The sequence below is a fragment of the Cadophora gregata genome (assembly GCF_030347475.1).
Source record: "Cadophora gregata isolate MNR1 chromosome Unknown scaffold_8, whole genome shotgun sequence".
NCBI classification, from domain to species: Eukaryota; Fungi; Ascomycota; class Leotiomycetes; order Helotiales; family Ploettnerulaceae; genus Cadophora; species Cadophora gregata.
Window position 1 is genome coordinate 1,294,352 of NW_026695931.1, and position 27,793 is coordinate 1,322,144.

Here is a 27,793-nt window from a genome sequence, read left to right on the forward strand (position 1 = left end):
GACGCGATCACGTCTGCGCAACGCAGGGGCACGCAAAATCTGAATCTTGAACTCATCTGCCGCTGAAGCATCCCATATCCAGGGCACTATCACCTTCGTTCGCTTGTGATCCGCATCTCTACAGCATCTCCTATGGCATTCCTGTCTGCACCTTCGATGTGACACCACAGCGTTGGAGCTTGCGAATGACCTTGAGAGGACGCCGTTCTCCACTGCACATTCGAGTCGACGCCCCGGATTTCCACTGCTTTTCGCCGCTGTCCCGGCACTGCAAACAAGGGGACCAAGCAGTAGTTCAGTACTCCGAGGCGGCGGGCGCGGCGGACGGGAAGGCTGAGCATCAAAGGTCACAAAAGCAACTCTGTACATGGTATCTCTCTACACCTGGACGCTGGAGTTGATCTGATCTATCCACCATTCAGTAGCTGCTTCACCGCTGGACATCCGGTTGGACCGCGCGGCGTCTACTCTCAACGCACGGGAACCTAGCTGGGCACTGCCATCATTTCCACAGGTATTGCAAGCAACACCGAGCTTGAGGCTGAAACGGGGAGGTCTGAACGAACTGGAATCGAGTATCTAAAAATTCACGCAAAGATACTTACATGAATAGCAGTTATGGATAGACCACCACCTGGGCCAGGTTTGCATCCCTCCCATACCCGATCCTCTATAAGATAACTAACGCTGAGGCCAGCTCCAGGAAAGACTGCCCCCCGACTCATCCTTGATCTCCTCAACTATGATCCGAAGAAGAATTATAGCAAGAATCTACTGGCAGACCCGGCGCCGAAATGGAGGAAAGGGCTTTGGGATGCGCCACATCCTCATGCATGCCGGCATGCTCTCATGAGAAAGGAGCAAACACGGGCCCCGGCATCCAACGACGAGCAACCAGACGCTGGAACCTCATATTCGGTTGCAACATACTGTAATAAATGCCGACTTCATTTCATGATCAATGTGGACTACACGCGACAGAACGACTTCCAGATACCGTGCAGACGGTCGGACAAGGACAGCCCCTTGCACCACTTTCTACTTCAAGAGTCTATATCTGGCAAGGAGTTTAGGGAGAGGTTTGGCATCAATAAGTATGACCACCTGATTGAGGGCCATCGATGGGCATGTTCCGGGTCGAATTGTCCCGCGGTTCTAGAAATTCGGATATCATCACCGCGACTTGGTAAATCCCTTGTGGACATGATCACCGACAGACAGAAACTTGAGGCGCGAGGCCGGAAAGAAATCGCTCGGGATCCTGCGAGATATCAGGGGATCGCGCCAGTTGGACCTGTTTCGTCTCTGTGGTACCTGCGGTCGTATCTCACTGATGCTAAGGACGCCAAAGATTCGGCCAGCCTCAAGAAAATTGCGAAGCGGAACAAGAAGTTCGTCATGGCTTTTGGAACTGAGTGTAACGACCTCTTCGAGACTCTCGGGTTCACAGAGATCGAAGAGCCTGCTGAAGCACCCGAGGTAAGCCAGGAATCTGCTGAAATCTGGACCAAGTTGACAAGATTCTACAGGAGGGTACGAATGGATTCTGGCAACTGCCTGTCGTGACAAGTGATAACATCACGTTTTTTGAAGATGTCATCTTTGAGATCGATGTCCTGATGCAGAATCTACCGCTGTCGGAACAGAACCCTGCATATATGAGAGTTATGATCAGACCAGTTCCGGCACTGAAGGACATTGAGAGGAGTCTCGGCTACTTTGATTATCCGACAAGATCCAGAACTATTGATCTCGTCTCGGAAGAGCACCCATACTACAAGAGCCTAGGAGCTGTCGAGACCTTCAACGACGAATATCTCAGTTGGGCTTATGATCGACAGTGCTCATGTGATCCGGCAAACAAACCATACTACTTCGATTGCTTGGAGGATCTCGCAAAGGGCCGCGGAAGTCCGGACCTCCAGATGAAGGTGACAATGGCCGTTTCTTTGGGCGAGTATGGATTGAAGCAACTGGAAGATTCCTTTAAATTTTTCGGCTTAGATCCGGCAACAAAGGAAGGCGATGACCACATCATGGGCGTTTATAAGTCTCGTATTGCTTCAGCACCACGGCAGAAAGAAGAAGCCAAGGCCTGTCTTCTCATCATCGCCAAACACCGAAAGAGCGAGGCCATCGAAGCTCTTGGAAATGACAACACAATGTCTTTCGAAGAAGCCCTTGAGTTCTTGGACGTGACAGCTACCACTGCTTCTGACAGCATTGAAGCTGCTGCGATTGCGATGGTAAGCTCAAGCATCATTTCCCGAGATACTAAGCTGATCCTGTAACTGTATAGGCACTGGATGGGGACAAAGCGAGGGTTGCACGCGCGTTGCGAGTGATCGCCAACCAACGGCCAGAGGATCTTACCCTTCAAAGAGCGGCGGCGCAGATGGAGTCTGGGAATGGGGCATTTGCATTGGACGTCAGTGAAGCATATAATCGTTTACAGATCGGAACCTCTGGGCCAAATCTCCCCGACGAGACAGTGCTTACATACTATCAAAGTCTTTCAAGTGGAGCACCATCTGGATCCAAGGACAGTTTTGCTGAAGCTCTGCGCACCATTGCCCTGCACCGCGACAGCATCTTCTTGCTGAGAAAACTCGATGATCCTAATGCGGTTGTGCACGCTAGTACAGCAGAACCAGTGGGCCTCGACAATATCGGAAACACCTGCTACCTGAATAGCTTGCTCCAATACTACTACACCATCAAGCCCGTACGGGAAATGGTTATGGATTTCGAGAAGCATCGCATGACCCTTAGTGAAGATAACCTGAAGATAAAGCGAGTTGGTGGTCGCATTGTTGACAAGTCAGAAATTATAAAGGCGCAGAAATGTGAGTGACTCAGCTATCTGCATGTAACATGCTAACCTCCCAGTCGTTGGTGAACTTCACAACCTCTTTGAGAATCTCAAGACGGCATCAACGCGCTCCGTCAAACCTACGAAGGAATTGGCCGAGTTGACGATATTCAGCTCCGAGAAGCAAGGAGAATTTCTCGAGCGACGCAAATCCATCAGCAGCCCCTCCGGTCCGCCAAATATCGCCTCGATCATAGGAGCCCCTGCATTCGGCCCTCACCTGCCTCCGGCACCTCTGACCCCGCCGTCATCTTCGAAGACACCTGAGGACGATATTGAGATGGTTGACAACCCGAGTGATGACGTGGAGACCCGTGACGACAGCAGTGAGGCCACGCTTGTAGACATGGACCAGGTTTCGGCCAGTGAGGACAAGAACTCCACCGCTGTGCCAGTAGCCCATACACCTCTCTCAGACACAGGCACAGACGCCGACGCCGACGCCGTGATGGTCAACGGTGGCGGCGATGATGATGAGATAGTGAAGCCATCATCTCCACCTGAGAAGCCTCCTCCAATTCCCCCACGTAACAAATCCGGACTTGTCATTTCTACACATGACAACAAAGACCTCGCGGCCGACGATGAGCTTTGGAGATTTGGAACACAGCAAGATGTGACCGAGGTTATCGGCAATGTTACCTATCGGTTGCAGTGTGCTATCAAGCCAACCAGCTTCGAGGAAGGGTCTGGAGAGCAAATCGATGTGATCAGAGACACCTTCTTCGGCACAAATACCACGTACACCGAAAAAGGACATACTACAGAGACCAAGGTGGAAGCCTGGCCTACTATCATTGCTTTCCCAGGCAAGGAAGGCGATGTTCGGGACCTCTACGAAGCAATTGATGTTATCTACGATGAGCAGTATGTAGAAGTCGAGAACAAGAAGTGCCCGCAACATTTCTCGATCAGCAAGCTTCCTGAAATACTTCAAATTCAGATTCAACGGACTGATTTCGACCCTGTGCGGCAAACCTCCTACAAGAATCGCACGCCGGTCGCTTTCCCCGAAACCCTCTACATGGACAGATATGTCGCTACCGATGATCCCGAATCTGTCATCATGCGACGCCGTCGAGAGACATGGAAGTGGAAGTCTCAGCTCCGCTTATTAGAAGCCAGACAGGAAGCTTTGAAAAATAGCAAGGAAGAAGTCAATATCCCGGATGCTCTTCTTGCGGTGAAGGACTACATCAAAGCGCTTCAAGAAGAAGAGATAGATGGAATCGAAATCGCTCCCGAGCTTCCTGACGCCCTGGAGGATCGGATCTCCCAAGTGGCCGAGGAGCTGGAGGAGATCAGCAAGCACGTCAGCGCTCTTAAGAAGAGCCTCAAGGAGCAGTTTACTGACATGCGTGAGCACGAATACAAGCTGCATTCCGTCTTCATTCATCGCGGTGAAGCCGGGGGTGGTCACTATTGGGTCTACATTTACGACTTCGAGCATGACATATGGCGCGAATACAACGATGAACACGTCTCAGAAGTGAGGGATCGCCGCAGAATCTTCGATCAGACAGGTTCTGCGGAAGGTACGCCCTATTATCTTGTGTACGTCAAGACACAGAGGTTACGGGACCTAGTGGATGCTGTATTCAGAGAAGTGCAGGAGGTCCCAATTGAGTTAAATACCTGGAATGGACAAATGGATGGTATTGTGAACGAGGTTGACGAGGAAGGCGAGGACGTACGACATATTGAGCATGTCAAACCCCGACCACTTCGACCGAAGCCTCCAGTCAACGAGTGGGGTATTACGAATGAGCAAGCTCTCGATGCAAACGGAAACACTTGGTAGAGATATGGACGGTGCAAGTACGTGACAGCGAAGGGAAAGTGTCTCTATCGAGATGTCGTCCTCAGCAGGGAGAAACGGCGTGGCGTGAACGAATGATATGAATGAAGGGAAGAAAAGAACGAACTACTCAGCGATGATATCCCATCCTATTCCTGCATGTACTTTGATTATGGGAGGAAGCAGGATGCTCGCATACAGGTACACATTACAGATATAGAGAGGTGCTTTCAGTGAATCGGAACCCTACTATACACAATCTCCCGACTATTCTTGGGCAGATGTGATTCCACGCAGATCATGACCTAGGCTCTCTTTGACATGTCAAAACATAGCTGGTAAGCTAAATCAAGCCCTAGCAATTTCAAGATCGATTCGTACGAAGAATGACAGAAATGCTGGCATCAACCGCTTCAAGCACTCAAACTTTTACGGTGCCCCCAGCACTGACACACATCCTCACAGCACCAGCAGGATACGAGGCACGATAATCTCACGTGATCCCCAAGTATTGACTTCGCTGGATGATGCCGTGCGCTGGGGATCGCAGCAAGAATCATGCTGTGATTTCCACTAGACAGACAATCTCGTGGTACCATTTCAACATGTCATTTACGCTTTAAAACGCCTTCATCACTTTCCCACCGCCCTTCTGCCACAACCAAATAGCCTCTACAGCGTACGCCTTGCTACCCTGATGCCCACCCTCGGCACCAGCAGCTTCCTCCAAAGTATCCATAACCTTTCCCCCTTCAACACATTGCCACAGCCCTTTTGTAATCTCACTGTCCGGACCTCCCCACTCCCCTCGCCCCAATCTATACAATAATCTCCCTAACGTCTGGAATGCCATACACCTCTGTGCAGGAAACGCAGACCTCGCGAGTCTCGCCAGTTCAGGAACCGTATAGCCCGCCGCCTCTGGTGCTTCTCCATGATGATGAAGACCCTTCGTTACCGGCACGGCCCTGGCAATCCTAGGGGGTAGCAAGCCGCCTCTGAAATCGAAACGGAGCGCTGACGCGGAAAGACCCTGACTAGAAGGATAGTAAGGAGATTCCTGGTCTGCGATAGAGCCATGTGTGGGGATGGGTGCCATCCAAGCGAGTTTTGAGGGATCAGCGGGGAGGTCGGGGAAGTATTTTGCGTGGAGGTTTTCGAGGAAGGAGGGGTCTGAGGGATCGAGCTCTGGGATGGAAGGGGCGTTTGGGAAGTGCATTGTCGGGTGGATATGGGGGGGCAAGGGGTCGTTAGGAGCTGACGATGCAGGTTGGAGGTTCACGGGCTGGGAAGGTTCGCTGTCGTCGTCTCCTTCGAAGCGCACCGATTTGGATGGGTCAATCCGTTTCCCTACTGGTTTGGGAGCTGGCATACTTTCTATATCTCTGTGTGATCTGTCTTCTAACCTGGTTGGATCTTCGTTCTCTTTGGAGTTCTCTTGCTCCTCCACTATCGCTGCAGGAGGATCGATCCCTGTGTCGCCTCTGCCTTCATCCAGATTCGATCGCTTGAGCAGCATCTCGAGTAAGACGGGATTCAGCCCAGCCATAAGTTCGTTCCGCTCCTCTTCAATCTCTTCTGCAGACATGGCGGCCAGCCTCTGTCTATTCTCTTCGTCAATGCGCCGCCTTTCTTCATCCATGCTGAAATTGTTCTGCGTCAGTGAAGAAGCATTAGCCGGCGACTGCCGCGACGCAAAAGTATTTGCAGTATCTGCGACCACAGGCTTCGCAGACCCAGTTCTCTGCTGCTTGAATGCCGATATTCTTGTGCGCTTCTTGTGCTCGGGGAAGCCGGTATGTGTGCTTTTCATCTTGGGTGCAGACGGAGGGCCGGCGATTTCGCGTTCCTTGACATCCCCGACAAAGGGAGAGGATATTGATGGGAAAGCATTTTGAGGGATCTGCGAGCTGGCGTTGGGCTGCTCATCATCATCATCAGAGAGGTCTATCTCGAACCTCTGCCCTCGCAGATCCATGGTTGGTTGCGAAATATTGCTGTTGCAGTCTGGGGAGGAGGTCAGGCTGCCGCCTCTTTGAGCCGTCGTAAACTTGTGGTTAGCCGATGCAGGGACGCTAGTGGACCCCTGGCTTCCACGCTTGTGGTCGTGGTAGCCTTGCATAAGTTCGATCGATACATACCTCAAGGCATTAATTAGCCTCTACTGTAGCCTCACTAGCCGAGAAGACAAACGACATCCAAATCAACAGCCTTCCTTGCTAATCATGCATCGCGGAGAGCAGGGCTCCTCGTTTGATGTTCACAATGTTTGTAGCCACTTTTCACATATTGTATAAATTCCCGGAGGATACGTGGCGATGCTAAGAACCGATATAAGCTATACATGGCCTGATATCAAAATCGCACATGCCGGGGGCGTGGCGATCTCAAGGCTGACGTTCTTGTTTGGAGGCCGGTTGGGACTTGCTGGGGAGCCTGCGCTGTCATTGGTTACGAAGATTGATTGACCGTGTCACATCAAGTTTATCGTATTCCACTACAGTACTGCATTTTCGTCGAGTCCCCGTCAGATGGAGCCGGGCCCAGACCCACACCCGGCAGTGCTTTTCTCGCAGACTACTGTACTACTGTACTACTGCCTTCGTGGATAAGTGACAGCTGCGGGCGCTGGTCTGCAATTAGCAGCCGGTTAGCTCCCATACTCGCACGGGTGTTGTGCTCAACTCTCCCAGAAGGCATATCGACCCAACGTAATCTACATGTCGACCTTTCCATCCCAGACTTCCTCCAGAATCTGGCCCTGGTCCAAACACACTAGCTATTGTACAAGCAACCATAGCAGACCTCGTAACGATGTACTGTCCATCCATCCTTGCATGCCCACGAGCCACTTCACCGCTCACCTCTCAGAGTCTCAGATATAATGTAATACGCCCGATACTGGTGTCCTCCGGTGCTATAGTACCTCCTGGGTTGTCGTCCATGCTGGATCAAACGTGGCGCCGCATTTATTCGTTCACCGTGCCGGTCCATTCCTGCCAGCCAGCCATCCGGGCGGTCGGTTGACTTACCCTTGTCCACCTGCACCTCTGCTCTGATGAATACTGTAGGACGGAGGACCTGATGAGGTACCTTACCTAGCTACCTTAGGCTGCTCTCCTTGCCGGCCATACAGTACGAGAGTACGAAAGTACCTAGCTAAGGTGCCTACCACTGTCATGGGCAGACGTGCAGACGAAGCCGATGCCTGAGGAGCCAGGAACCTACTTGACTTGGACGCTCTGGTTTCCTTAACCTTTCCTCTCCCCTCTCCCCTCTCCCCTCTCCCCTCTCCCCTCTCACCTCTACCCTCTACCCTCCTCCCCTTGCTCCCCCTGCCCTGCCCTGCCCTGCCCTGCCCTGCCCTGCCCGGCTGCCCTGAAGATGAGATGTGGGATGTGGGATGTGCACCCGTCGTTCTTTGCCCTTCCCGACTTGGTACCTTAGAATGTGAAATTACCTCTACCTTCTATACAGTAAGTACCTACTCTACTGTACCTACCACTTTTCCCTCTCCCTTTCCCTCTCCCTCTACCCTACCTCCTACCACTACCAAGGAGCGTCGTCGCTTGTATGTTCCTAGTAGTCTCGACATCCGCCAGCCAGTTCCAGTTCGTTCTCACAATCGTTATGAGTGAGGCCCAAACTGGCACGTCCACGTCCACGTCCGCTCCCTTCCCTTCCCTCCCCTTCCCTTCCCTTCATATCTTCCCTCCTTCCCGCCCAACACGACACGACACCCTTTTTCTCTTTTTTACAACCACAACTGCACATCTCCGCAATACTGCAATTCGATGCTTTCATCGATATTGTAACATCCTGCATCGACCACGACCTTCAAACACCGCCATTCGATTCCAGCACTGCGACTTTTGCCGTCTCCCGCTGTAGAAGGCCTAATACTGCCCTGCATCCTGCATCCTGCAGTCGCGCGGTCTTGACCTTCGTGTTCGTCGTGTCGTCCGTCCTCTGAAGCTATTCAGAAGTCACCACGAACCGCCCGATTGCCGTCACGTTTCGCCTCGCCCGCCACAGGCCCCCAAATCAACAACTGCATCGCCTGCATCTCGACGCCTCTCTCAGGTCTCCTCATGGTCTCGAATACCTGCGGCTAATAATTCTCAGTATTTGTCCCTCCAGAGGCCAAATCGCCCTTTACCATGGCCGCTGAACGCCGTCGGACCCAGGACGGGGCTCGAAGTGTTTCACCCAGCGACCTTTCATCACCACCACGATCTAGTCCGGAGGCAGCATCTCCGTCTGCGCAATTCCAGAATGAATACAACAACAACAACAGTAATAATCATAATAATAACAACTCAGCAAACAATTCCAGCATCACCGTCAATCCGCCAGGTGCTGCACTTGGCCCGGCTGATCAGAAGCCGCCCCGCAAGAAACCCGGTCGGAAGCCAGGATCCACCAACAAGCCGAAGGCCAATGCAGACAGCTCGGCCACCAATACCGACGCTCCCAAAGTCAGAAAGCAGCGCCGACCGAAAGATCCCAATGCACCTGTCCAGCGAAGAAAGCGGACGACGAATCCTGATGGTTCGACTCAGCTCGATATTAGGTTCGCTAACGACATCCGGCCGCAGCAGCCGCCCCATCCCGAGGCCCCGCCCAATTTTCATGTTCCGGTTCTAGCTTCCCAATCCGGAAAACATGAAGATATACAGCAACGGCCCATACAGTCGTTCTTCAACGCTCCACCTCCGCAGCATTCTCCTCCCCACCAACAGCCTCCACCTCAACAACACATACAGCAACAAGCTATGCGCACTAGCGGTCAGAACTACGATCCCATTCGATCGAACTATGATCCCGTTCGGGAAACGGTCGTTACTCACCCCCCTTACGGAAATCCCCAGACCTCTCCGAGTCACGCCCATTCCATCAATCGTGCGAGCGCATCGCCTTCCATCTCCAGCCTTGTCGACCCGCCGAATCACGCCCTAACGTCACCTTCTATCGCCACACAATCGTTCTATCAACAACAGCAATCTCGACTGCACCAAAGTGACGGCCCTTCGTCTGTACCGCCATCCCCGACTGTCAACAGAATGGGCCCTGGCGCTCAAGTTGAGCCTTCTCTTGCTCCACAACCCGGCCCTGCTACTCTGGGTTCAAGAAAACCAGAAGTCTTCCCTGCCATGCAAAACGCTCCCTCAACGATCTCAAAGAAGATTGGCCCTACCAGTACTGCAACTTCTTCGACGGCAGCATCTCCAAAGCCTCACAAAGTCAAAGAGCCAAAGGAGAAAGATAAAGAGATCTTTCCAGCGCCACCTCCACTGCCAGGGTCTGGCCTTATGGGTATTGGTGGTGGTGGCCCAGCAGATGGAACGGAATTCCGTGCTCCAACCGTCATCCTCAAGATTCCTATGAACGGAGAGGTCAACAAATACATCAACTTTACTCGTCTGGCCGAAGAGCAGTATGGATGGGATGCGCTGCACCCCCGCTTGGCTGCGCAACGTGATCGATTGGCACGCGTAGCTGCTGCTGGAGCTGCTCTCGAGCGCAATGGCTCGAACAAGGACAGCGGAGACGAGATGTCACTTGATTCTGAAGCGGAAGGCGAAGGGAGCAATATCGAGATGGGTGGTATGAGTGACGGACGAACTGGAACCGATGGAGGCAAGAAGGTTCCGAAGAAGAGGAAGATGAAGGAAGACGAGTATGATAAAGATGATGGCTTCGTCGACGACACCGAACTCCTGTGGGAGGAGCAAGCTGCTGCTACAAACGACGGTTTCTTCGTGTACTCTGGACCCCTTGTCCCAGAGGGAGAGAAGCCCACGCTGGAGACACGGTATGTTCGAGATGCAGTGTTAAGCAGGACTTTACTAACAATTCATCAGGGCCGATGGTGCACCAAAACGTGGCCGTGGTCGTGGCAGTCGGGGAGGCCGTGTATCAGGCGGCCGGGGCGCTGCTCTCCTCCTCAATGGTACAATACCTGTTCGTCCAAACGGTCTACCCGCACATGGTCCTGGATCTCGAGGCGGATCGACAACTCGCAAGCCCCGAATCACCAAGGCCGATCGTGCACGTATGGAGCAAGAGAAACTCGAGCGAGAGAAGATGGGATCAATGGCTTCCATGCCTGGAGGTTATGGAAGCATGCCTCATTTGGCTAGTGCTCCAAGCAACCTTGGATCAACCCCTATGGTCTTCAACCAGTGAGGCGTTGTTTTGGGTCTGGATGCCTGAATTGCGAGGATTTGATTATGGTGTTGTAAATTTGGCTGGCGTTTAGTGGTTGCGTTTGATGCATAAGAGAGACTGGACAAGTATTCGTTTTTATGTATAATAATTTGCTTCACTCTGCATTGCGAGGAGGGAAAAGGAGCATAAGAGAGAATTGACGACATTTGCAAGATGTGCACTATATTACCCACAAGGAGACGCACAGGATCGACAAATGAAACTGAATTAGTGCAGATCCGAGGACAAGAAACCCCAAATTTTAAGCCGTAAATATATATCGGAACTCTGTAGTACTTCACCTTTGTTCGGTGGTTGACTGGTAGCACCCAAGCCAAGCTACCCCAGAATTTCTAAAGCGGCACCGGCATTGGTGACTTAAGCTTGCCAAGGACACTGTCATATCCAAACACAACAATACACCCTTCTACAGCCTCTCAATTCTCACAATGGCGACTGCACAGCCAGAAAAGAAGAAGGAGAGACCTAGCGCTTTGCGCTCGATTCTCGCTGGGTCTACTGCCGGAGCGGTTGAGATTGGTATGTCCCAGCTATGAATTATCAGAGCTCTATTAACTTGTTGTGTAGCTATTACTTATCCTGCTGAATGTACGTCTTGATATCAGAACGACTCGGACCGTTGCAACGAATGTATCGTATATTTGGATGTTTCAGAATCTGCGAATAGGGAGGGTAAGGCAGCGTGAACTTGGCTGATGGGTTCTCGCAGTTGCAAAGACTCGAACACAATTGAACCGCAGATTAGCAGATGGACAGAAGCTACCCTGGCCACCGTTTGGCAAAGCCTGGTATGCAGGATGTACAACATTGATCATTGGCAATTCGCTAAAAGCTGGAATCCGTATGCCTTCGATGCTAGTCCTAATTTCTCGGGATCTCCGTCTCTGACAGTATTGAAGGATTCGTGGCTTTCGATCAGTATAAATCTATGTTACAGGATGCAGATGGCAAGATATCAGGTCCAAGGACTGTTATTGCCGGTTTTGGAGCAGGCGTTACGGAGTCTTTACTCGCTGTCACGCCGTTTGAGAGCATCAAGACCACATTGTCTGCAGCCTACCCCAGATTCACTCACCTACCGGTACTAGTATCTAATGGTTTGCAGAATCGATGACCGGAAGAGGGCCAACCCTCGAATGCGAGGCTTCCTCCACGCCGTCCCTATCATCGCCCGCGAGCGTGGCATCCGAGGATTCTTCCAAGGATTCGTCCCAACCACAGCCCGGCAAGCAGCGAACAGCGCAACACGATTCGGATCGTACACCTTCCTCCGCCAGCTCGCACAATCATACACGGCGCCAGGTGAGAAGTTAGGAACAATGGCTACGTTTGGAATCGGCGGAATTGCCGGCCTCATTACCGTCTACGTCACCCAGCCGCTTGATACGATTAAGACTCGGATGCAGAGTATTGAGGCAAGGAGTTTGTATAAGAACAGCTTTGCGTGTGCGGCACTGATTGCGAAGAATGAGGGAATATTAACATTTTGGAGTGGTGCATTGCCGAGGCTGGTGAGATTAATGTTAAGTGGTGGGATCGTTTTTACTATGTATGAGAAGAGCATCGATTTGATGGATAGGTTGGATCCGGAGAAGAAATACATTTGATGGTTGGAGGGAAGCGGATTATGGGCTATATAGACTTCTGCATGAAGCACGGCGTTGGGAGTCTAGACACATGGATGAATGGAGTCGTGATATTGAATCGTATAAGTCTCTCAAAACGGGCATCAAATGTACAGAGCTTTGCCATTACACAGCTCTTTTCCCAACGCCAGTAATGTGTACAGTAGTCGCACAGGTGCAGCCTTGCTTGCCAATGCATCCCTAGTATTTCATCATTGAAACCGTAGAAAACCCTTCCAGCGTTTGATTGTCCTCTCCATCCAACTACTCCTCGGCGCCTCCTCCAACTCCTTGATCAGATTCGTATAATGATTCGGATTACTTTTCGGTGTCATCAGCTCTCCCTTGATTGGATACTACCAATTCACAAAACACATCAGCACTGCTCTAAAATTTCAAACTTCGCACAGTCCAGAGCTACATCAATGCAAAACACACCTTCCCCGAATACCGGTTCTCTAGCAGCGAGTACAACACATTCGCCTGCTCCAACTCTAGCTTCTCGTCTACAGAGTTGTGTGCAACAGCTTGCGTGGTGCCAGTTTGGGTGGGTTGCGAGGATACAGGCAGGAACCTCTGCTCGAGTCGCTTTCGCATTATCTTGGGAAATTGGCAGTCTGGACGGAGGTTGTCGACTGGCCAGCGCGAGAGCGCGCGGGTGTAGTGTTGGTAGGCGATCTTTTGGTCGAGTTAGCATGTTATCATCAGCAGACATTGGAAGGCAAGCGTACTGATCTAGACATTGTCAATTGCGATTGGAGAAGTCAGTGTCTTGCTATGTGCAGTTCGTCCCCTCTCTGAATCGATGCCCCAGCCCAGCTCTTGACGTGCACCATGCTCTGGTGCATGAAAATGTAGCCAGGATCAGGGCGGCTCGAAGTGGGTGTGGATGAATCAATTCTCCGCTTCCCTAAATCCGACACAGCCTCACTGTACCTGCACCTTAGACTCCGACAGCCGACAACTCCGCAATCCACGTAACAAGACAAGTACTGCACCAGCTGTAAGCGAGATAAGTTACAGGTTCCTGCCAAGACCCCTATCAAAACAAACAAATCAGGCAGCACTAAAGGACGAGCATAAGTACTGGGAAAGCTCCAAGACATCCTCATAGCTGAATTGCGTCAAACTTTATCAAAATCTCCGCTAAAGACAACACTTCCAATTGTACAGCGAGGCAACAAACCCCCTACTCACGACTCCCTCGCTAAACACCACTCTCATACCATTGCCACAGAAATTGCCACTCCAGCAGAAATGGCATCAGCAACCGCTTACACAGGACCGTCTGCTCGCGAGATGTTTGAAAGTCACACCCTAAGCAAGGAGATCATCGCACGTGCAAAAGATCCTGAGCCCGTTCTCGATGAGTCCGAACTGGCCCTACTCAAACGCTATGTCACCGCTCCTGAGACGAAGAGCGAGATTTTGAGGGAACTTGGATTTACAGATGAGGATAGAAAGATCTTGAAAGGGAAGGAACATGGAGATGGGAGTTTGGTGGCATATATCATGGTAGGTAGTTCAGAACTCTGATTGTTTGATCGGAACGTGGCAGGGGGATTTACAGATGTGCTGATTCAGATGTTGCTTCTAGATACAGTCTGTTCATGGCAATGACCTCTTGTTAGAGAAAGAGATCGCAGATTTAAAGGCGTGGTTTGACAAATCTTGACTGTGTCTTTTCATTCTTGTAGCTGTTGTATTCTGAAAAGATTTGAATCTGACAGTCTGTGGGAGGGCCTTTGAGCCTCGAGGGGTTGACACACGTCCTAAAGGAACTTAGGTATGCTGAAGCTTGATATCATGAATCCTGGAGCATTCAAGAAATACAGCGCTTTTACTGGTGCTAGATCTAGCACTCCGGAAATGATTTCTTGGGTATACCATTGCAAACAGTCCCAGATTTGATAATGCTTGCTCCAGTTCCGCCAACAACGTCTTTGATCTAGATATAAAGAATCACGCTGCTAATCCCGAACAGTATTTGGAAGTTCTTCTTGAAATCCAACAGCAATATATTTTGGCAGCAGGTAAATTCTATTCGACAATGCTAAGTCCGCACTAAGGCTTGGGGAATATACACGCTTAAGCGAAACCAAATCCTACCAAGGTACCACATATATCTGATCGAATGAGCAAAAGCTCTTCAGCAGCGGGTAAAATCTGGCATTGTGCCCCGTTGGTTCATCGGGGACACCCAGAGCATCGTCGCTCGCTACCCAATCCCCTTCCTTCTTCACTTTCCCTCCCACTAACGTCCCACCCCATACATGTACACCTCAATCGGCGGAGCGAGTCGGCATACCTTATTAGATCAAGATTAAAACCTCTCGAACATCCAGATGTTAAGTATCCAGATGAATATCACATTCCTTCCGCTAAAACTTTCCAGAAATTATGATTGGGTGGCTTCTTGCCGCTTTCTTTTTGTTGTTGATGTTTTGGTTGATGAACAAACAGCATTTGCTGTTAAAGCGAGGCCACCGGAGACCCCGCCGACCAGGTATGCGAATTCTCTTCTCTAAAAGTCTGGTTTAGTAACAGTCCATCTCGAAAATACATCCGAACTAGCGCATTTCTCTGAATCCAGATACTATTCATATCAGCCACCCCAGCAATTCCTTTAGCCCCACCACTCCAACGCGAACGCAGCCCAAGCACTGCCCAAATCCCATCACATCTTTATCTCAAAGTGCCGTACTTGTTTCCATTCGCATGCATTACACCATCCATTGATATTGCCTTCCGAAAGAAGCAGTACTTGCAAATTCCATTCTAGAAAAGCTGATCTTTCATACCAAGTCCTCCACATTCCCATGCATTGTATTCGGGTCCAGATTCTCAGAACTGGATCCAGGACTGGAGATGCGTCGTAATGGCCGACTTCAGTCACATATAGGTACTCATGGAATCGTGTAAGTGATTGGGTCGTGCGAGTTGGGGGCGCGTGAAGATGAAGTGGGAGAGCGTATTCTGTTTTTGCAGTAGAAGCGCGGAGCACGTCAATGTTGTATAGGGCGAAAGCTGACAGGGGGTACTGGAGGTGTGCTCTTGGAGAAGATCATGCTGAACTGGTCAAACTGGACGGAAGGGCGTAGTGAAGAGGAGAGAACTCGTATGGTGTTGGGCTCAGGAAGAACCTGGCGAGCCAGCGATATCAGGGACCAATCGTGGTATGGGGAGGTGTCTGATTCTGGGCATTGTATCGTTAGCTATAGCTCTTGGGAAGAACTCGAAGGCGGTCCTTGGAAGGGAGAAGAAGTTTGGCGGTGTGGATAGAGGCTGTGAATGTTGTAGAGATGGGAAATACTAAAGTCGACTGCACACATTAGCAACGACATTGGTGGGAGGGAAATATTGCTATTCAGGAGATCGTGGCTGAGAACTACGCTCGCTATGCTAAAGGCGGAGGATCTTTTGGTGCCTCTGAGATAATACTGTTCCGAATATTTCTCAAAATTGAGCTAGCTAATGTCAAACGACGTACCGCACACTTGTCGTGTGATCAAGGGATTGGCTGCAACGATTGGGAAGACAGCAAATATGACGGCACAGCTCCAGGTGATATAAAGCAAAGCATCAACAGAATGAACATTTTCTGAGTCCTGACATCAGACTTTTCGGGAAGTTATTTGCAACTGATAGATTACCGCTAAGAAACAGACGTAGCTGAACAGAACACTGCGACGCCGGCAGCAAGAAACAGGGAGTGGAGTCGCTGAATACGACCACGGCTCCTTTCCCATTGCTATCAATTGGTCGACATGTCCAACCCCAAGACCGATGCTATATGAAATCGTCCCAGATTCTTGTGTGTGGACTGTATGTCCGTTAAAACTTGACATGTGCTAGGTAGGCTACGTACAATGTGGGGCCTCGTTTGTTGTCATGTGGGATCTAACAATGACACTGGCGAGACTGGACAAACTTATCATACGCATTCGCATTCAGAAACGGGCTGTGATAGATCTATGCTTGCTTTGGAAGGTATCTACTCGGATCGGATATAGCTCTCACAATTCTCGGCATTAACACCAAAAGCATGACGTGAGGTCTCCACCCTCCACAAGATGCCACCACAGAGTCCACTCCCCGTCATCCATTCTTTAAATGCCGTGCCCAGCTCGTGAGGCGGCCCCAAAATGAAATGCAGCTGGATGTTGCCGACAGACAGACAAGCTCATGGTGCCTTTACAAGGGAGAAAAATATACTGGTAGTGACAAATAATCACGGCCCCGCATTCGACGCAGCCGGGCAGCCCCCTTTCTTTTCCAGAACAACGCCTCTGTCACAACCTCCAAGACTCAGTTGGGTTGGGTGTGCGTGCGGATTGCGGAATGTGCCGTGCGATCACAGACACCCCTGCTCGCTGTCTCGCTTAGGCTGCGAGATCGATTTCAAAATCCCATGTTTTGGCGATATGGGAATCTTTCTGCTGATGCAGGCTAATGTTACAGGGGTTGGCCGCATCAGAGCCGGAATTTTGAGGTTTGACGTAGAGTAGACTTGATCTGGGTATGGGAAAAGGAAGGAGCAGTGGTCGAACCGTGGATTTGATTCCGATTGAGAGCTATTAGCATGGAGTGAGGGATTCGGGGCAGCATGGTGTGTTGAGACGCAGTGATAGTTGTTTTGTTTTGCCCAAAGTAAAAGGAAAGTCTTCTTCGCTGGGCAGGAAAAGTGGAGAGTGGAGGAAAAGGCGATCTGAAAAGTCCTTCAGTTGCAGAAGGGGCAGCGAATAACCCGAACAAGAGTACGAGCTACCAGTCGCCTCATGTTTCGCAGGTGAAGATCTTGAATCGCATTGCTAAGCAAATGAATTTATTCTCATCGTTGTTAGGTACTCTCGGTACTGTTCAACTGCCGCATTGCGTTCATGTCACAAGCCAGCCCGCCTGCCGGGTCTGGACCTGAGTTTTGGAGGGACATGTTTCGCCACCCGCGGCTTGTGGGAGAGCGGAAGGCGGGTCTCGAGTAGAACGAGACCTGAACTAATCGAGAAGTTACCAGCGGAATGCAAATGAGGAAATGCAAGGGGGAGCAGCTCTCAAATCGTCGTGAGCAACCCGAATACGAGTCATATGACTTGGTGTTTTGGTCGCGATGTGTGTGACGGGAGGAAGTGCGTGCTTTGAAGATCGCTGGGAAGCTTTGCGTCTTGCGTATCTGGTTTCACAAAGGCCATGTCTTCTGCTGGTAATGCTTGCTTAGCCTTTGGGTAAATTCCACGGTGCTGCAAGGCAGAGTGCCACCATGTTTCTGGCCACGGGGTGCTTTAAACTTCCTGCCTTTGCTGCTTTGCCTTGCCCATGACTGGCGGACAGTGGACAGGAACTACTCAACTACCTTGTCTTGTGAATTCTGTACTGTAGTTCTCGCTCCAAGCCCTGTGCTGACCTTTCCACCAAACATTCCTTACCTTACCGTCCGCAGTCTTTCTCCAGCTGGCCAAAAATGCTCTCGCGCACCCCCGGTGCTGCAGCACGAGGATATGGCGCCCGGATGTCCTTGGGCAGTCCTCTGATGAAGCTTGAAGGAGCTTGAAGATAAGATCGGAAAGAATGCACGTCTCCATGTGGCTGGCCATGGCCAGGGCAAGCCCGCGAGGATCAAGCTGGAGGGAGGTGAGGGTGAGGTAAAATACAGTAGACACCGGCAGGGATGACGAGGCCGGTTGGACGGTTCTACGATCTCGGTAATCTGGAGCTACAGTACAGTAGCACGCCCACGCCTGACCCATGCCAGCAACGGGCAGAGCCAGTCGGGGTTGACGGCTGAGGGCGTGAGGATTTTGGGATTCCCTCTCCCAGTACGAGTAGTCTCCCTCTTCCCCTCCCCCCCTCTCGCCCCTCTCGCCCCTCTCACATCTTCGATCGGTGGGCTGGGACAAGGGCAATGGCCATCTGCTGCTGGGCGATCTTTCTCGCCGGTGTCTTGACTGTTGACGGACGCATCGCCACCTCGACTCATTCGGTAAGTGCAGTAAAAAAACAGTGCAGTGCAATGCTTCCCCTCCCCTTCTGCTCTCATCCTCTCCCGTTCCGTTCCTGTGCATTATTATTGCCTGTTGCATCACTCAGAACTTGCACTTGCTCGGAGATGATCTGTCAGCACTCGCTTGACCTTGTCTTGTCCTTTCTTGCCCTGCCTGCCCTGCCTGCCCTGCCTGCCCTGTCCTGCCCCAATCCTCCTCGTGAAATCTCGCTCGGTCGAATTACGGTACCGGCCAACCTCAGCAGTCAGCACCCAGGCCTGGCCTGGCCAATGATAACTGTTCATATACGGTGCTATTCTTCATACTGGAGGGCATTTAAGATCCACGCTTGGCCAACGCGTGCATGAGGCGAGGCAAGACTGCAGGCAATGAGGCACTGAAAAGAGGGGTCGCGAACCAGACCCAAAGCCCAGCCAGATCGTTTATATCAAGTAGCATCCCATCTTTGCACTGTGCACCCACCATCCGCCACCTATTGTTGATTTCTTGACGACAAGGAAGCCTTTTGAGATCCGATCGACAAAATCAGTTATCGCTATCAATTGCCTTCATCGTCGTGTTGCCGCCGACCAGAGTGAACGCCCAACGTCGAGCACGAGCACGAGCAACAGCAGAAGGAAAAGCAAAAGCAGACCAGGCAGGCTGCGAGCCGAGCAAGCTCCTTGCCCCGATCCAGCCACGATCCCTCGGGTGCACCTTCATCGCGACCCAACAAACCACAACCGCAACCAGTGCGACCCAGCGCAGTGTGCCAGATCCGATCCGCAAACTCCTCCTTTCACGCCAGTCTTGGGAATCGAGAGATTTTACTGTTTATCGTTCCACTCTTGTTCCTCCAGCTTGCTTCCTTCCCAAAGCAGCTTAAAGAGCCAGAGCCAGAGCCAGAGCCAAGACCGAATCTCGATCATAACACCTCGACCCCGACTCCCCCACGTTGTACTGTACATCTATCCCTCACGTACGCCGCCCAGAATCTACGACGACGACAGGACCTTGACAGCACTCCAGCGGAATTGGATTTCCCGATACTTCACTCCTGTAACAAACAAAGCGTCGTTTGCAGACTCATCGAGAGAAACAATGCCTCCGTCGCGGACCCCACAGCAACTGTCGCAACCGATGAAGCCGGTAAAGGTAGAGATCCACAGTTCTGTCTCTCGACTTGACTAACAAGCTACAGACCGAGCGTACACATGAAGAGAATCAAGAGCGAGCATACATTGCTGCATCCCGTCGAAGTGATCGAAGTTTAGAAGCCCGTGTCGAGTCTGCCCGAAGAGCTTCGGAGATACACAAACGCCGGACAGGTCGAAGTCTTCGGGTAACTGAGAAGGATGTTATGGACGAGGAAATGTACGAAGAGGAAGATGATGGATTGCCCAGGCAGTACCGCCAACTCGCAGCGCATCTTCAGACCGGCAATCCCGACTTCAACAGCAGGTTGGAAGCATACTTGACTGCCAATGTCGCGATGCGCTCCGCCCTCGAGAGATCCATATCGAACTCGTACGCACAGCAAGGACAGCAATACCCTGCGCAGTACGCCGGAATCTATCCATCTCCAATGCTGGCTCATCAACAGTATCAACAGCCCATGTCGCAGCAGACGATGCAACCACCGCAACAACAGCAGAATCCATACAGACAGGCACCATACCCAAGTCCACGACTAAGTCATGATCAGCGATCGGCCTCGTTCGCAGCACCGGCAATTAAGCAGGAGTCCTCACCTGTTACCAGCCAAGGGAATCCGTCCAGTCTGTTAGACAGGCGGATGTCGATGCCAGTGACTCCAGCTGCCTCAATCTCGCCAGCCACCTCAAGTACTCCAATGTCACCATCACAGTCAACACCAAAGCAGAAGCCGTCATTCCCACAGGGTTCATTCTCTCAGCCATACCAAATGCAACAGCCTCAGCATATTCCGCCGGGGTCAAGCAATTTCCAAGAAAACCACGGCGGAAACTTCGGACCCTTCAGCACGGCATTGCCAAATAATGCAGCCGGACTATTGGGATCGACTTTCCCGTTTAATGATTCTTCTATGATCATGGACGGAAATGACAGTCTTCCCACCTACAACTTCAACAATCAACCTCTTCCACCGACAACCAGTATTGGCAAGCAACAGATGTACCCAAGTATCGACGGGCTGAACACCACGCTTGCTCCTTCAGCCCCAGAGCTCAGCTTCCAGCCACATGACTTCTTCAACGATGCGATCTGCATGACTGGCAATCAAGAGGCTACCCCTGGCCAAACACCCGGGCTTGATAACGACTGGAGTAATTACGTCAATTTTGACGATTTCCCATCAAGTCAGACATCACAGACTTGATTTATTTTCCTTATGCTATATTGATACGGTATCATATCTATAGGTGTTTGCTGGGCAGTCGCTTAGTGCTACCTGATCTCAGTGGTAGCAATCAGCACGCTTCTCTTTTCCTTCAGCGTTTGCTTGGCGATGGCTCCAGAAGGGTGTTGGCGGCGCACTTTAACCACCTACATAATCACGGCTGTTAGCTGTTAGTTTTCCAATCTCCACACATTTCATTGGAGGTATGCGTGCCTTGTAAGGAGTCATACAAAGAAAAAAGGTCATGGATGATGTATGAGGGCGAAAGGACACAATTGCGCAACTTGCGGTCAATCGGGGAGTGTTATCATCCGCCATGTTCAGTAGGGAAAGGAAGCAGTGACATTGGTCGTTTGGCAGAAGCAACAATTTGCATTGGCATATGTGTTGGCTTGATTACGAAGAACTGGAAATGAGCGAATGGACGACCGAATATCTGAGCTGGGATATGTTTAGAACTCAATTGAAAGAGTGATTTTGAATCCCATACATATCTTCCGTCCAGCCTGCGAATGCTTGTGACATATACTTGGAGATGTAGGTTCGGTTTCTCAATTTCTATACTGATGAGCCTTCCAGATGAAGAGACATCATACTTCCTCTGGCCCTGTTCACCCACCCAGACATATAGTATAGATTACCACGGTCTAGGCCACTTTCGCTTCTGCTTGCAGCAACAGTGCTACTAAATCAGAAGCATATGACTTGCCTGAGGAAAGTGATCGTAGCAGGAGTGGGCGGTAGGCGCACCTGCCGGGTGCTGGTCATTGCCACTCTCTCCCTCCTGCACCCACATACTGGACATTGAGATCGAAATTTGACATTGCGAGACAAAAATCAACGTGGATTTTTTTGGGACTTGATTTGGTGGCCATGTAATCCTTCTTTTCCTCAATGACATGAGCAACGGAATTCCGATCATGGCAAGGTAAGGCGGAGTCTTGCTATATTCTAAGGGGACAGATGTTGGAGAAACTAGTGGGGTAGAATGATGGTAAGGAATATGATGGGGGTGACTGGAACCAAAAAAAGTACGTGTTTGATGTGATCCTCGAGGGTGGATTTCGGCTTGATTGAGGCTGGGCCAACGGCATCGCCGTAGCCGGGAAGTGTTGATTGTCATATCATCAATCCAAGTAATTGGAGCACCTTGGAGCACAACCCACAGTCCATCTTCGAGGAGCAATAAAACTAGAGTGAGAGCTTGGTAGTTGCCGCCAGGATTCCATCATCCTATCGCCTCGACTCAATCGGGAAAGATCTGCATACTTGATACAGTCCATACCGCAGTTTGAAGTATCTCTGGCAAGCCGTGTCTCGTGATTCGTTTTGCTTGTACGAACTCTTCCTCTTCTCCATGCCCAATGGCCTCTGTCGTCCCCTCTTATATAGTCCATTCCTCGTCAGTCTGCGTCTGGACCAACAAAACAGACGGTTGTTCCACATCAAGGAGTAGAACTGACACGTCTCGTGGTTTTGTTATCTGCATATCTATGGTTGAGGACAGGAACTCGCAGCTATAGGTGAGGTTGGACTGGCGAAAAGGGAAAGATTTGCCGGGCGTCAGTCCTTAGTATCTTGGAAGTGGTTTGGGCCTGGAGAGTATGAGGCTCTAGCTCATACCCAGTCGCAGATTTCTGGGAAGTGGATTTCGTTGGAATAGAAGATGCTCTTTCTGGCTTGAATTGATTGATATCTGAGCGGTGGAACGAGGCCGGAGAATGAATCGCCGTTGCTGAAGCTAATTACTGATATCTAAAGAGTGGAATAAGCGTGACTTGATGGAGTTACTGGAGGGGTAGTAGAAGACTGCAGAACTGGAAGTGCAATTGATGAACGTTGCTTTGCTGAGCCGACTCATGGAATAGAATACCAGAAATTACAAGATACATGTAGAATAACATAGGCCACTAACCTTCATCACCTTGCTGGGCTCGTTCGCTTGGAAAAGAGGAATCGTTGATGTAGATAATTGACCACCCAAGTGAGCCCCTTTGCAAGAAGCTTGTGGGAGAAGAGGTGATGGAGCTTTAGACAGTAGATCTCATGATACAGCTCTTTCTCCAAGGACATAGGCTTCTTCACAGCAAGAGAGTCTTGGAGACCTCTAAAGTATTGTCTTTCAGTAGGTAGTATGGCAAAAGGCATGTCGCATCCTTCGAATCTGCAAGCCCGTCAGCTTGCTCTCCTTGAAACCCCTTTGCCACTTGGTCTTGGCGGGCAGCGTCAAGGTGGAACTATCAAGGTCAGTATGTGTGACCCCAAGCATCCTGTGGATTCTTTGGAAAGACGCCTCTAAACATCTTTTGAAGCATTCTGTCAGTAGCTGTGAAGTTCTCTCAAACATAAATTATGGGCCCTGGAAGTAAAAAGTAAAGGAATGGAAAACAAGGTGAGCCAAATGTTGCCAATGCCATCTTAAACCTATAAACACTCTGTCTTCAATGTACAATATGCGCATGCCACCCACAAAAGAAAAGTCCCAGTCCTCTTTTATCTATACGGCGCATCCGCTCTAGCTGCCGCAGCCAACTCTGGCTCCCACTTATCTCCTAATCATCATGTTAGCACGATTCCGTAAGTCTGAGAAAACTCATGTATTGAGCGAGACCGATCCATACCATTCGCGAGCAACTTCTCCTTGTTGTAAAGCAGCTCCTCCCTTGTCTCAGTCGCATATTCGGCATTCGGCGATTCCACAATAGCATCAACTGGACAGCTCTCCTGGCAGAAACCACAGTAGATACACTTCGTCATGTCGATATCATAGCGAGTGGTTCTGCGGCTTCCATCTTCACGCTCCTCGGCCTCAATGGTGATGGCTTGGGCGGGGCAGATCTAAAACCATTAGAATGTATGTCGTGGAGGTACATGGCAACATACGGCTTCACAAAGCTTGCATGCAATGCAACGTTCTTCCCCGGATGGGTATCTTCGTAGAGCGTGTTCGCCACGGAAACGTGGAGAGATTGGTCCCTATTTCAACATGAGCAATGCCTCCTCCAGACCACAACTGCCGTATATGTACCTTTTCGAATGGGTAGAAAATAGTGTATCTGCGTTGTGTTAACACCTGCGGCATCAAGATAGGACCCAATGGCTCAATGGCAAGACTCACGGAGGTCTGAAGTATTGTTCCAGCACCACATACATGCCCCTTGCCATCTCCGTCAACAAGAAGTATTTTCCCGCCTTATCCAATGATGACTCCTTGCTCTGGTCCCATCTCTCCGGCTTTGGTAACCTGAAGCCAGCAGGCGGTGGTCCTGAGGGGGTGGCGTAGGCGCGGAAGGTAGTCGACGAGAATGCAAATGTAGCCAAGGGAGTCCTTGAGGGTGCTGCAATTGTGCGGATTGAGCAAGGGCTCGTGAGCCGTGCTGTCGGACGGCTGCAAGCCACGAGCAGTGTCAGAGGCTTTGTAGATGCCATTGTGTGGTTGCTCGTGGCAGTGTTGTTGCGGAGGGGTGGAATTGGAGGTCGCAAATGTATGATGGAGCAACACTACCTAGGTAGGTAATTCAGGTCGTCTGATTGGCTTTCTTTCGTGGGGGAGCTTCAATCAACCACCAGAAAGCAAATTTAACAGAGACAGCAGGGTCAGAACTTCGACGCCTAGTTTCACATATATAATCGAGTTTTAATCCCTGGTAATGACTTCCTTTTTAAGTCGAGAGGCTCTGGAGTTGTCGCTCAGTCACGTGACTAGATCGAGAGAAAATACGCTAGCTTCGAGCCCGAATGAGCTTCCACTGTAATCATCAAACCTGCCTTCTCCTCCCACAGCAAACCTCCTCTTCAAGCTCCCACAAACCTCCAAAATGTTCCGAACAGCTCTTCTCAGATCAGCACGTAGCGCTACCCGCCAGGCAGCCCAGAAATCAGGAGCAATCGCACGCCCTGCGTCGCAAAGCTACCTGCTCTCACAATCCCGATTCGCCCCGTCCGCTTTCCAGGCTGTAAGATGTTACTCTGCTGCTGCGGGATTGGCAAAGCCAGAGGTTGAGGGCAGAATAGTCGATTTACTGAAGAACTTTGATAAGGTATGCCTCTGGTGTTGAATGGATGGAATGCCTTTTGCGAGAGCTTGCGTTGTTGACAACTTAATCCAGGTCACCGATCCTTCGAAGGTATGAATGGTACACAATGATGGTTCCGTGCCTGCAGCTAAAATAGCATAGCTTACACCTACTTCCCACTTCTCGAACGACCTTGGTTTGGACAGCTTGGATACTGTCGAGGTTGTGATGGCCATTGAAGAGGTTAGTGCTGGGAAACATATTTGATGCTATGATGGGCTTCTAACGCTCGTTACAGGAGTTCAGTATTGAGATCCCAGACAAGGAGGCAGATGCTATCCACAGTGGTATGTTGGATATTCAACACAGTGGTTGGGCAGGTCTAACAAAGTTTCGATAGTTGACAAGGCGGTTGAGTACATTCTTGCGCAACCAGACGGTAAATTTGACAAGAGGCACAGTTTTGGACAAACAAATAGAGACTAACCGTGAATAGCTCATTGAACGATGGATTTGTATATTAGGGGAATTGGACGTGGAGGGGAGACAGGAGACTCGGATACTAAATGTGGAGGGACTATGTCCGGAAATCTTGTACAGATTCAGCATGCCTAGAGAAGCATATTGAATCTATGCGCCTGTAAAAATGTTTAGAACACCTTACTCTTCCTCAGTGCCACGCTCATGTTTGTGTATCTTGACTACCAATCTATCAAAGTTCCGTAACCGGTCAAAGTCTTGGGACCCAGCAGCCTCGCACCCAAAGGAGCTTTGCGCTAGTGCATCCCTGCCTCACGGATGAACTTCATACAAAGCTCTCGAATATCTTCCCGACAGCATCGTTTATGCCCCGCGAAGTGCTTGCGAACACCAACCCTATTAACGCATGAAATCCAATCGCTCTGCGACGAGCCTTCGAGTTCCTAAAAGTATTTCGACACCAACTGATACCCTCGTGTTCGGGCATACGAATTGCGGAGACCTGTCATAATCGCATGCGAGGACACCCATAAATCCCCCTTTCTCCAAACCTCGACCCGACCTGGGAACAACAGCCCATCGTAAACACCAAAATGTCGTCGGGACTCACTCGAAGAAGAGGCGGCGGCGGCGGAGGAGCAAGTGGAGAGAATGAGGAGGGAGATCCGAGTCGCGTGGCTTCCCCAGTCCCCAAGGCTGGTGGCTCTCGCGACACCGGTGGTCCAGAAACATCCTACGAGAGCGGCGAGAATGGACACAAGATTGCTTTCGACCCGAGGGATATCAGCGAGAGTGCTGAGCGGAGTAAGCAGCCGAAGCTGACGCTCATGGAAGAGGTGCTCTTGTTGGGATTGAAAGATAAGCAAGTGAGTATGCCAATGGAGGCGCGGGCAATCTATTCTGGAAGTTTACCAACATCTCGTTAGGGATACCTCTCATTCTGGAACGATAATATCTCATACGCGCTGCGAGGATGTATCGTCATCGAGCTTGCCTTCAGAGGACGTGTTAGCATGCAGAAGGATTCCTCGAGAAGGAGGTTCCCCCTAGCTGATCGAGTTATCGAAGTCATCGATGATACACTTACTGGAGAAGTTCTGCTCGACGAGGCGCTCAAGATGATGAAGGCCAGTGAGAAAATGAGTGTCAGCCAGTGGATTGACCTAATGAGTGGTATGCTATCCCTTCGTCCCAACGAACATGCACCGGGTTTCTAACTCGCATTCTAGGAGAGACCTGGAACTTAATGAAGATTGGCTACCAATTAAAGCAAGTCAGAGAAAGATTAGCGAAGGGCTTGGTCGACAAGGGAATTCTCAGAACCGAGAAGCGAAACTTCCTACTATTCGACATGGCAACACATCCTGTAGCTGACGGAGGAGCCAAGGAGGAAATCAGACGACGTGTTAGAAACGTCCTGACGCAGCGAACAGTGGTTCTACCCGGAAGTCAATTCCTTCCAGAAAATCTCGAATTCAGATACGTCCGAACCATTGCTATGGTATGTGCTGCGTACGCTGCCAATGTTCTTGAAAATGCGTTGGCTACGCTGGGACATGAAGCTAGAGAACGTGCTTTTGCCCAGGTAGATGAGCTGCTCGCCGAGTACAGTCAATGGCCGTTTGGAAAGAGGGCTGGTGGGGCTTCTGGCGGTGTTGGGGCGAATTTGGGACAGGTGATTGGAGACGAGGTTACCAATGGCAAGGACAAGGAGTTGCAACTCGAGGTATATCTTGACAGTTAAATATCGTATCACGAAACCAAAACTAACCCTCTGTTAGGTCGTAGCAGCATGTCTCAGTGTCTTCACTCGCCTGGACTCCCTCCTCTAGTTGTTCAAGAGGAATTACATCACAGAACTGGGCAAGGCAGGGCACCAAAGGACGACGACCGGCTTGGAGACAGAAAGGGAGTGATAAACCTTCTACATTGTCGTAATTACTACCGGGTATCCAAAAGATTGGTTCTCTTCTCTGAAAACATGACCAAGCAAGAGAGCATCAAAATTTCTTGGGGGAGACAGAACGAGCGAAGACAGGCAAGTGGGAGCGAATTCAAATTTGCGTACCCTTTTGTTAATTCGCAATGGCGTGCAAGGCAGACATTTGAAATTTGGCATGGGCGTTGTTTGTTCCTTCGAGACTTTACTGTTAGTAGCAAGAATGATTACTTGCTTGCATATGCACGCATGACCTTTGCTTGGTCTCATTCTCCTCGTCTGCCTGTTATTAGCTGGTGAGTGGGTAGAGCCTTCACCTGAAAATTGAACGGTGAGTAGCTGTGTTAGCTGGAACCACAAACCAAGAACACGGAGACTGTAACAGATATGTACGCTTTGGGACGAACGGTTGGCTAAATATCAACTCAATACACATCCCCAAACTCCACGACTCCCCTTGGTATTAAGTACACA

General features: G+C 50.5%; 10 protein-coding genes across 10 annotated transcripts; 7 read left to right on the forward strand and 3 right to left on the reverse strand.

The window, feature by feature from the left end:
* Window positions 1–523: 523 nt before the first annotated feature.
* UBP2 (ubiquitin-specific protease ubp2) lies at window positions 524–4,673 on the forward strand (the record flags this gene model as incomplete). The annotated part of the gene is made up of 5 exons (XM_058507581.1): window positions 524–643; window positions 698–1,479; window positions 1,530–2,246; window positions 2,300–2,846; window positions 2,890–4,673. Exons 1-5 carry the CDS (start codon window positions 619–621, stop codon window positions 4,671–4,673), a joined length of 3,855 nt encoding a protein of 1,284 aa, XP_058356751.1. The 5' UTR covers window positions 524–618.
* A 616-nt stretch (window positions 4,674–5,289) lies between these two features.
* Window positions 5,290–6,648, reverse strand: ONS95_013932 (uncharacterized protein; the record flags this gene model as incomplete). The annotated part of the gene is made up of 1 exon (XM_058507582.1): window positions 5,290–6,648. The coding sequence occupies one exon, from the start codon at window positions 6,646–6,648 to the stop codon at window positions 5,290–5,292; it is 1,359 nt and encodes a 452-aa protein (XP_058356752.1).
* Window positions 6,649–8,003: 1,355 nt separating this feature from the next.
* ONS95_013933 (uncharacterized protein) lies at window positions 8,004–11,149 on the forward strand. Its single transcript, XM_058507583.1, has 2 exons — window positions 8,004–10,485; window positions 10,535–11,149. The coding sequence occupies exons 1-2, from the start codon at window positions 8,831–8,833 to the stop codon at window positions 10,857–10,859; spliced, it is 1,980 nt and encodes a 659-aa protein (XP_058356753.1). The 5' UTR covers window positions 8,004–8,830; the 3' UTR covers window positions 10,860–11,149.
* A 180-nt stretch (window positions 11,150–11,329) lies between these two features.
* ONS95_013934 (uncharacterized protein) lies at window positions 11,330–12,508 on the forward strand (the record flags this gene model as incomplete). Its single annotated transcript, XM_058507584.1, has 5 exons — window positions 11,330–11,420; window positions 11,469–11,489; window positions 11,611–11,742; window positions 11,801–11,948; window positions 12,007–12,508. 5 exons carry the CDS (start codon window positions 11,330–11,332, stop codon window positions 12,506–12,508), a joined length of 894 nt encoding a protein of 297 aa, XP_058356754.1.
* Window positions 12,509–12,738: 230 nt separating this feature from the next.
* Window positions 12,739–13,269, reverse strand: ONS95_013935 (uncharacterized protein; the record flags this gene model as incomplete). The annotated part of the gene is made up of 3 exons (XM_058507585.1): window positions 12,739–12,882; window positions 12,965–13,204; window positions 13,258–13,269. 3 exons carry the CDS (start codon window positions 13,267–13,269, stop codon window positions 12,739–12,741), a joined length of 396 nt encoding a protein of 131 aa, XP_058356755.1.
* A 514-nt stretch (window positions 13,270–13,783) lies between these two features.
* Window positions 13,784–14,201, forward strand: ONS95_013936 (uncharacterized protein; the record flags this gene model as incomplete). Its single annotated transcript, XM_058507586.1, has 2 exons — window positions 13,784–14,041; window positions 14,124–14,201. 2 exons carry the CDS (start codon window positions 13,784–13,786, stop codon window positions 14,199–14,201), a joined length of 336 nt encoding a protein of 111 aa, XP_058356756.1.
* A 5,404-nt stretch (window positions 14,202–19,605) lies between these two features.
* ONS95_013937 (uncharacterized protein) lies at window positions 19,606–20,863 on the forward strand (the record flags this gene model as incomplete). The annotated part of the gene is made up of 2 exons (XM_058507587.1): window positions 19,606–19,659; window positions 19,706–20,863. The coding sequence occupies 2 exons, from the start codon at window positions 19,606–19,608 to the stop codon at window positions 20,861–20,863; spliced, it is 1,212 nt and encodes a 403-aa protein (XP_058356757.1).
* Window positions 20,864–23,377: 2,514 nt separating this feature from the next.
* Window positions 23,378–24,313, reverse strand: ONS95_013938 (uncharacterized protein; the record flags this gene model as incomplete). The annotated part of the gene is made up of 5 exons (XM_058507588.1): window positions 23,378–23,436; window positions 23,506–23,722; window positions 23,768–23,860; window positions 23,913–23,940; window positions 24,003–24,313. The coding sequence occupies 5 exons, from the start codon at window positions 24,311–24,313 to the stop codon at window positions 23,378–23,380; spliced, it is 708 nt and encodes a 235-aa protein (XP_058356758.1).
* A 26-nt stretch (window positions 24,314–24,339) lies between these two features.
* On the forward strand, window positions 24,340–25,557 carry NUO12 (Acyl carrier protein, mitochondrial). Its single transcript, XM_058507589.1, has 7 exons — window positions 24,340–24,531; window positions 24,591–24,924; window positions 24,994–25,011; window positions 25,063–25,143; window positions 25,199–25,247; window positions 25,301–25,339; window positions 25,397–25,557. Exons 2-7 carry the CDS (start codon window positions 24,703–24,705, stop codon window positions 25,402–25,404), a joined length of 417 nt encoding a protein of 138 aa, XP_058356759.1. The 5' UTR covers window positions 24,340–24,531; window positions 24,591–24,702; the 3' UTR covers window positions 25,405–25,557.
* On the forward strand, window positions 25,535–27,754 carry VPS74 (Vacuolar protein sorting-associated protein 74). Its single transcript, XM_058507590.1, has 4 exons — window positions 25,535–26,246; window positions 26,307–26,553; window positions 26,610–27,106; window positions 27,162–27,754. Exons 1-4 carry the CDS (start codon window positions 25,974–25,976, stop codon window positions 27,210–27,212), a joined length of 1,068 nt encoding a protein of 355 aa, XP_058356760.1. The 5' UTR covers window positions 25,535–25,973; the 3' UTR covers window positions 27,213–27,754.
* Window positions 27,755–27,793: the final 39 nt, after the last annotated feature.

Coding starts and splice junctions, on each gene's coding strand:
- NUO12 (XM_058507589.1), top strand. CDS start 24,703: ATGTTCCGAACAGCTCTTCTCAGATCAGCACGTAGCGCTACCCGCCAG. Junction 25,144..25,198: donor TTGTGATGGCCATTGAAGAG/GTTAGTGCTGGG, acceptor CGCTCGTTACAG/GAGTTCAGTATTGAGATCCC. Junction 25,248..25,300: donor GGCAGATGCTATCCACAGTG/GTATGTTGGATA, acceptor AAGTTTCGATAG/TTGACAAGGCGGTTGAGTAC.
- ONS95_013933 (XM_058507583.1), top strand. CDS start 8,831: ATGGCCGCTGAACGCCGTCGGACCCAGGACGGGGCTCGAAGTGTTTCA. Junction 10,486..10,534: donor AAGCCCACGCTGGAGACACG/GTATGTTCGAGA, acceptor ACAATTCATCAG/GGCCGATGGTGCACCAAAAC.
- VPS74 (XM_058507590.1), top strand. CDS start 25,974: ATGTCGTCGGGACTCACTCGAAGAAGAGGCGGCGGCGGCGGAGGAGCA. Junction 26,554..26,609: donor GTGGATTGACCTAATGAGTG/GTATGCTATCCC, acceptor CTCGCATTCTAG/GAGAGACCTGGAACTTAATG. Junction 27,107..27,161: donor ACAAGGAGTTGCAACTCGAG/GTATATCTTGAC, acceptor ACCCTCTGTTAG/GTCGTAGCAGCATGTCTCAG.